This window comes from Lolium rigidum, chromosome 2 (assembly GCF_022539505.1).
Source record: "Lolium rigidum isolate FL_2022 chromosome 2, APGP_CSIRO_Lrig_0.1, whole genome shotgun sequence".
Classification (NCBI taxonomy): domain Eukaryota; kingdom Viridiplantae; phylum Streptophyta; class Magnoliopsida; order Poales; family Poaceae; genus Lolium; species Lolium rigidum.
The window spans coordinates 270,416,664-270,425,426 of NC_061509.1; the positions used below are offsets into that span (position 1 = coordinate 270,416,664).

General features: G+C 46.5%; 1 protein-coding gene across 1 annotated transcript; it reads left to right on the forward strand.

Annotated features, from left to right (window-relative positions):
* Nucleotides 1–679: 679 nt before the first annotated feature.
* On the forward strand, nt 680–5,461 carry LOC124693427 (haloacid dehalogenase-like hydrolase domain-containing protein At2g33255). The gene is made up of 5 exons (XM_047226903.1): nt 680–1,125; nt 1,231–1,273; nt 4,080–4,140; nt 4,493–4,627; nt 5,110–5,461. The coding sequence occupies exons 1-5, from the start codon at nt 732–734 to the stop codon at nt 5,296–5,298; spliced, it is 822 nt and encodes a 273-aa protein (XP_047082859.1). The 5' UTR covers nt 680–731; the 3' UTR covers nt 5,299–5,461.
* The last annotated feature ends 3,302 nt before the right edge of the window (nt 5,462–8,763 follow it).

Sequence of the window (8,763 nt, forward strand, 5' to 3'; positions counted from 1 at the left end):
ACGAAGTCACCACATGTGACTCGCTATCTACATAAACGCCGCCTGTCACTTAATTTTCTTTCTGCAATTATAAGACACAAAAGTGTTTAAATATGCCAACCTGTGGTTGGATGGTTAGGAGGACAGTGGCATCCCCAGCCCACCAGAGTTCAAATCCCAGATTTGACACTTTGGTGTCTCATAAAGGCGGAATATTCTTCAGTGGGAGGCGACGTTCCGTCGACGCTGAGGCGCTCGTGGTGACTTCGTCAATCTCAAGACCCGCCGGATCAGTTCTTCAACACAGTCTCTTGAAGGTGCTCATAGGGGTAGGGTGTGCGTGTGTGCGTTCATAGGGGTGAGTGTGTGCGCGTATGTATGAGCGTCTTTGATTGTACTGTGTTTCGCAAAAAAAAAAAAAAAAACTCCGATACCCTTGGGCCGTGCAGTGCATGTTCCGCGGGAACGTTGCTGCACGCAGCACGCGTATTCCATCCGTTGGAAAACAGAAACCTATGTTACAAAATCGTACACGAACCTTGTTCGAACACGTAAATAGCGGCTACGAACAGTTTTCCGTTAACCTGGATCAAAAACAGTAACTTGTGTATCCGCCCTCATCTCGGGGATCCCACCACCACACGCACGGCCGGCCGCACGCGCGCACGTCATCCCACCCACCCGTGCGACCAGCCGCTGCTCTTCCCGGCGGCCGTAGCGAGCCGTCCGCCGGCGGAGACCTCGCCAGTTATATGTTCCTCCCCCGCCTGCTCCCCGCGCACCGCCTCCTCGCCGGCGGCACCCTCCCGCTCCTCCTCCCCCGCCGCAGCCTCCTCGCGCTCCGTCCGGCCGCCCGTGCCGTCGCCATGTCCTCCTCCTCCCCAGCCCCCGCCCGCAGGGGCACGCTGCGCGGCGTGGTGTTCGACATGGACGGGACCCTGACTGTGCCCGTAATCGACTTCCCGGCCATGTACCGCGAGGTGCTCGGCGGGGAGGCGGCCTACGCGGCGGCGCGCGCGGCGGGCGGGGGCGCCGTCGACATCCTCCACTGCATCGAGTCCTGGGACCCCGACGAGCAGCGCCGCGCCTACGAGGCCATCGCCAGGTTCGAGCGCGACGGCCTCGACCGCCTCCAGATCATGCCCGGTGAGCGAGCCCCTCCCCATCGCGTTCCCCCCAAAGCGTTGGGTTCTCATTTCGAAGAGCAGAGTGCATCATGTGTTCTGGTGTGACGGTGCTTGCGAATTGCAGGGGCCTCCGAGCTCTGCGGGTTCCTCGACGCCAGGCAGATCAGGTGATTGCTTGTTTCTGTAGCAGAAATCTAGCTCAATTTTGCATACTACATGGTATGCTTAGCCCAGTTAGTGTATGGTCCACAGCTGCACTTGTGTTTTTAGGATTGATTTAGTGCAGCGTAGTTACAATATTTTCTGCACCTGCTAGGGAGGTAGTATCACCCAGTTGCTTCAAAGTTGGTTGATCCCATGGTCTGGGGATTTGCTGTTTGAATAGTGCACTAGTGAATGATATGTGTAAGTGCCAGCATTTCAGAAAGTTAGACAAGTCATTTTCGGATGACAGGGGGAGTGCACTGTAGGTTATAATTGTATGGCTCGGAATTTGATCTGCAATTTCGACTCCATAGCCTGGCTGTTCCTCTTTGAGGCTCTGCGCCAGTATGGGTTCGGTAACCGCTTCCTCGAGTGGCTGGCCATCTTGCTGTCCTCCGAGAGTACGCGGGTGCTCATCAACGGCGCACCCGGCCCAGCAATTGGGCATAGCAGAGGGCTAAGGCAGGGCGACCCCCTTTCGCCGCAGCTCTTCATCCTCGCTGTTGACACTCTGGGGAAGCTGTTCAAGCGCGCCGTCGAGCTTCGCGTCCTAGGGCAACTACACCCGCGGAAACAGATGCCCACGATCTCGCTATATGCTGATGACGTGATCCTCTTCTGCCATCCCACGCCTGAGGAGGTTGTGGCTGTCAAGGAAACGCTGAACCTGTTCGGCCGCGCCTCTGGCCTCCGCGTCAATTACACCAAGAGCACCGCGACTCTGATTCGATGCGCCCCCGAGGATGTGCACGCAGCCGTCCAGCAGCTGAGCTGCCCGATCTTCGAGCTACCAATCACTTACCTTGGTATACCCCTGATGTGAGGAAAACCCACTGCTGCGCAATTGCAGCCCGTGGTCGACAGGGTCGCGGCGAAGCTCCCTACCTGGAAGGCAGGACTCATGGACAAGGCTGGCCGCCTGGCAATGGTCAAATCCGTCCTAGGCGCCATCCCGATCCACCAGCTACTGGTGATAGCCCCTGACAAAAAAACCATCAAGCTGATCGTCAAAATCCAGCGAGGTTTCCTTTGGGCTGGGCGAGCTGACGCCAAGGGTGGCCATTGTCACGTCAATTGGCAGCGGGTGGCGAGGCCGATCTCCCTTGGGGGCCTGGGCTTTCACGACCTGGAGCGCACGGGCCTCTCCCTGCGCTTGCGCTGGCTATGGCTCAGTCGCACCGATTCTCGCCGTGCCTGGCATGATCTGGACCTACAGTTCACCGCCGATGAGCGCGCCCTGTTCTTCGCATCCACCACGATGCAGGTCGGGGACGGACGCAAGGCTTTGTTCTGGGAGGACCGGTGGCTCAATGGACGGTCCATCGGCGAGATCGCGCCGCTGTTGTATGCTTGCATCCCCAAGCGCAGAAGGAAGCTCAGGACGGTGGCGGACGGCCTGCAGGGCCACGCCTGGGCACGAGACATCCATGGCACGCTCGGGCTCCATGAGATTGGGCAGTACCTCTTGATCTGGCAGGCCATTGACGGCACACAGCTCCACGACGCCCCAGACCAGCTGCTCTGGAAGTGGACGGCCAGCGGCAACTACTCTGCCAGCTCCGCTTACCTCGCCACGTTCCAGGGTTCCACCCTCTGCCCGGCGTGGAAACACATTTGGAAAGCTTGGGCGCCACCACGGGTCAAGTTCTTCCACTGGTTAGCGTCCCAAAATCGATGCTGGACTGCCGACCGGCTGGCACGTCGAGGCTTGCAACACCACCCCCGCTGCCTATTATGCGATCAGGAACCCGAAACCATGCGGCACCTAGTCATCCACTGCCCCTTCGCCAAGCAAGTTTGGCTCGAGGCGTTGGCATGGTTGCGTTTGTCGTGCCGCACGCCACGGGACACGGACGATTCCATCTTCACTTGACTGGTGGAAGCGAAGCAAGCGACGCCCAAACCTCCCCGCAAAGGGCTTGGATCAGCAGCGCTGCTCCTGCCATGGATGATTTGGAAGCATAGAAACAACTGTGTATTTGAGGGGGCACGGCCATCTGTGCATGACCTGATGTCCAAAGTCAAGGAAGAGGCATCCCTCCGGGCTAAGGCGGGTGCTATGGGGCTTAGGGCAGCGTTGCCGGCGACCTGGGATGTGCACTAAGTAGCTGGGTGTGTATGATGTATGCTGCCTCCTAGGAGGATTCTAAACAGACTATCCTTTCAATGAAATGAGATGCAAAGGTCCTTTGACTTTTCTCGAAAAAATTCCATTCCGTGCTAACTGCTAGCTAAGTTTGCTATCACAAATTCAGTCACAATACACAGTTGTCTGTTTGCGTAACATTCTACCTCGTTCAGAAACTTCGTTTTTCAAGCGATCAGTAGGTCTTGCCCTGTCTACTTTCTGACGCAACCGCCTTACTCAGGGATTCCCTTGCATCATTGCATGTAGTAATCCAGTGGCTGAAGTCATAAATATTATTAAGTAACAAAATAGTGCATTTTATTATCGATTGGGTTTTGAACTAGATCACTAATTGGGACTCTGCGACTGGCTTCTTATTGCCACCAATCTAGTGATCAGAAAGAAGCATCCTATCCTAGCACCAGGTGCCTTACTAGCTTGTTGTGTGCTTGTGTATACCACACACTGTTGCTTTGTTTGACATGTGTCATTGAGTTCGTTTACTAGCATTTGTGTGTAATTGTGAAAACATTCCTGACTAGTGGTACATAAATAACTGCAGCATCTGTCCATAATTAATTTACTCTATTAGATTTGAGATATTTATGCGGCTACTGATTCCTACCCTGGATATTATGCAGGAGGGGTTTAATCACACGCAATGTGAAGGGAGCTGTCGATTTGTTTCACCAAAGGTTTGGTGTAAGTTTTTGGACTGTACTTATTCTGATCATCTAGTGGTTATGCTTGTCGGATGGTATCCATTGCTCTTAAATATGTATAATGCTGTGATATACTTTGGTCCCTTGCACCATTCTGAACATACAAATCCTTGTCGTATAGTATGGCTGGATATTCAAATTTATAAAATTATGACGTTGCTGTAAACTCTGCATAATATCTTTTCAGTAATATTCATTTGTACTTTGCATTGATCGAACTTGATTTGTTGCCAATCATTCTATTGTTAAGGCGAAGTGGAAATAACATCCAACATTTGTAATAATGCCATCATCTTCAATGTATTGATCTTGGATATATGAAACTTATGCAGATGATGTTTGTGCCTGCATTGAGCAGAGAATTCCGCCCCTATAAGCCAGATCCAGCTCCATTGCTTCACATTTGCTCCACTTGGAAACTTCCACCAAACGAGGTGATCATGGTTGGGGACAGCCTCAAGGATGATGTGAGCATTCTTCATCTCAATCTGAAGTCTAGCATATAAATCATTTCTATACAGTATCTTCGTAGCATGATTTCAGTTATCAAGACAAACCAATTAGGATTCCTGTATAGTATAAATATTATTGTTTAAATTCCTTAAAGTTAACCTGAGTCTCCACATTAAGCTATAGTTCCCTTCTGCCATCTTGTAAAAGAAGTTAAGAGTTGTATCGTAGTCATGAATGAATAGACATTATGCTCCTACTGTTTTGATAAAGGCCACATAGCTATATTTTTTCCATAAACTGGAGTCAGCTTTTGTGAACCTTTTTTCTTCTTACAACCTTGAAAAGGCCAGGTTCCACTTCCACTATCATCTAGATAATGCAACAATTAAAACACTGTCTCCAGCATCCATTTTGCAACTTTTTTGGTAAATCTGCTTCAATAGTCTATGCCCACGTGCTTATTGGCTAAATATGTACTTCTGAAATTCATGTGCAGATTGTTTGTGGAAAGAGAGCTGGTGCTTTCACTTGCCTACTTGACGAAACAGGGCGATATGGCCCCCACGATTCTTTGCCTGAAGATGTTAAGCCTGACTTCATGGTTTCTTCACTCTCTGAAGTATTATCCATGTTGGAGGAGCATTTCGATTTGGATCCGGTGTTGTCTGCTGACAGTAGAATATGACATGAATGGTTTTGTAAGCTGTCTTCCGAGTGAGGAAACATGTTTGTACACCTTAATGTAATACGGTACATGTCGAGAAGTATTGGTCGGTTTATCTGAATACTAATGTAGGTTGGAAGGTTATGACAGCCAGAAAAGAATTCTTTAGATTCTCCGCTTCAAACGCCGCTACTCCACCCTTGTTTGGACCTTGATAAAAGATTGGTTTGTTGACTTGGCGGCGTTGTTAGCCTTCGATGATGTCCAGATTCTGGAGAAGTATGGTACTTACTCATGGAAGAATGAGCAAATTCACTGGGTCGCTTGTTATGCTAGTATCATGGGAACTTTCGAACGAGCAGAATGCGAGGATTTTCAAGAACAAAAGGACCTTGCAAGCCACCGTCTTTGCTAGAATTAAGTTACAAGATAAATCTTGGATTCTTGCGGGTGCTATACACTTGGGTCTTTTGATGTCGGGAGAGTAGATTTTGCTTTTGGTGGGTGGTTTGTAACATAAACTAAGAACTTCTCTTTTTATTCAATGGATTAAGGTAAGTCTTTTGCCTTTGGTTCGAAAGAAAAAAAACATGGCCGTGCCATACAGTGGCAGGCAGACCAGCTTCGTTGGTTGGAGGACAGTAGCTAGTCACATGAGATTCCAGCTATAAATCATAACTAGTTCTTACAACGACTATCATAGTAGCGTGAGATAAATAGCGAAGTTAAGAAACCTTGCAGTGCCTTCCTCTGAGATAATAAAACTCACAGATGACACAAGGCACAACAGAAATCTGATGAGGATATCTGAAATAACTCTAATGCAACATCTCAGTTCAAAGGCATAAGAGGTTAAGCAATAGAAATTGGGATACAATAGAAACTGGGATACAAAACATAAGACGTGAATCGGCAGACATGTTTAACGTTAAGGCAACTCAGTAGTTCAGCTAAGCAATACAAACTGGGATACAAAGCAAAACAGTTGAATCGGCCCTTCTTCTTGGGCATCTGGGCTGATCCACGGAAGGATCAGTTGATCAGAAGAACTACCACCTCTTTTTGGGGACTCATGTGATGAAGCTCCGTCGTTGTGATCCTTGACGGTCTTCACCACCTGTTGCTCAGTCTTCTTCATGGGCGACTCATCCTCCACAGTCTTGGCAGTCTTCCCCTCCTTGGAATGCTTCTCTTCTCCGTCCTTCCTCTTCATCTCCATCTTCTCAATTTTGGCAAACACCTCATCAACGGTGTCAGCTTGCCACTGTTGCTTGACGTATGGCCCCACGAACGTAACGATGGCAAAGAGGCCAGTTATGCATGTGCACACGATGGTGTAGGATAGGTGTGTAACAGCTGTAATGTGTTTCACATTTTGGGTCCTATCATGGAGAAACGAAACTCTTTCAGATTCATAACATGAGAAAACGAGGTAAACAAGTTGATGCATTCTAAGCATGGATACACATATAGTACACACTCGCAGTTGCATGATTTTGACAGGCTATAAAACAATATATGATTTCAAAGTACAGTGAAGCTAGTTCGAGGGTTAATTCATTGTCCGTGATCAAAGCAAGACAGAGACAGATATACTAGATGATAGTTAAAGGGCTTACGGTAACATCAACTTGAACATCTCAGTTAATTTTTTTAATCAAATAGTTCAGCTAAGCCAACAGAAGTCTAACTAGCATATCTGAACGCAGACAGTTTGGACACGGGACTGGTGAGAGTTGGGCTAGCAGGAGGGGCTGCCACGGATGAGATGATATGCCTGCTCTCATTTTTTTGATGTTCTGTTGTCGAAGCCACTAGATTTCTTGACATGTGCGTGTCTTGATGCCATGAAATCGATCCTAAATCATCTTTTTTTTCATCCTTTGGTGTGCATACTTAAGGTGTTACCAACGCTATTGGGCGGTTTCTAGAGCAGGTGAGTGATCTTTGGATCGAATATGCGTTTAAAAATATTATTTATTTATACTGAACTTTTGTAACTTCTTGAAGAATTACAACCATTTATCCCTACATACCATCTAAATATAATTGTTTTTCTATTGTAGTTAGAAAAAATAATCATGTCATAATACTACAATCTAGATGCAATCATTTTACTGTCAAATTATAACTATGGCATCGAAATTGCACTTGTGCAAAATCTAAAAATATATTGTTTATAACGGAATTTGTTTTTGTCTTTTCTTTTATGACACCTCTTCTTAGATATGTTTAGTTAAACTATTCTTTCTTGATTAGAACAAAAAGAATAAAATCGCATGGTTCATATAAATTACAAATATATGTACATCTTCATATGTATTTTAGTTTCCTTAAATATCACCAGTCGATCTCTAAAGCTGATAGAGGATTCTCGAATACATGATTGTATATTTAATGTGTGAGTAAGCAAGTGAACATTTTGACTAGGAAAAAGGCGCCCTCGTTTTTCGAACTCATTTCCATGGGCATGTGGTGAGTGGGGAGGACACCTTTGGTCTTTCCCCCCTTTTCTTTGCGCATAGATTTGAATAAAAACAACAAAATATATCTTGAAATTTTGCGTAGATATAGTTTGATGTATTTTTTTTTTCATCAGAGGTCGCATGCAACTAGAAATCCCGGTTTACCGAAACATGACGCCATTTTGCATAATATATCGAAATTCATGTTTTTTAAATTTTCTCTAGAACTAGATAACATAGCACATGGGCATCTCGAAGGATTTTATTTTTTAAATTTCCTATCATTTTATTCTATTTTTCTGAAAACTAGAAAGGCGATCCACGCGGGTGTGTGTGGGGGTGTGGAGGGAAAGGTAGCCTCTGTTTTCTGGGGTGTGGAGGGAAAGGTAGGGATCAGAGGGAGTATTAGATTTGAGATATTTATGCGGCTACTGATTCGTACCCTGGACATTATGTAGGAGGGGTTTAATCACCCGCAATATGAAGGAAGCCGTCGATTTGTTTCACCAAAGATTTGGTGTAAGTTTTTGGACTATAATTATTATGATCATCTAGTGGTTATGCTTGTCGAATGATATCCATTGCTCTTAAATATGTATAACTCTGTGATATATTTCGGTCCCTTGCACCATTCCAAGCATACAAATCCTCGTATAGTATGGCTGGATATTCAAATTTATCAAATTATGACTTTTCTGTAAACTCTGCATAATGATTGTTCAGTAATATTCATGTGTACTTTACACTGACCGAACTTGATTTGTTGCCAATCATTCTACTGGTAAGGCTAAGTGGAAATAACATCCAAAATTTGTAATAATGCCATCATCTTCAATGTGTTTTTCGACTTTTTCGAAACAACAAAACCCCAGCCTCTGCATCAATTGAAGCATACGGCCCATCTTCAATGTATTGATCTTGCATATATGAAACTTATGCAGATGATGTTTGTGCCTGCATTAAGCAGAGAATTCCGCCCCTACAAGCCAGATCGAGCTCCATTGCTTCATATCTGCTCCAC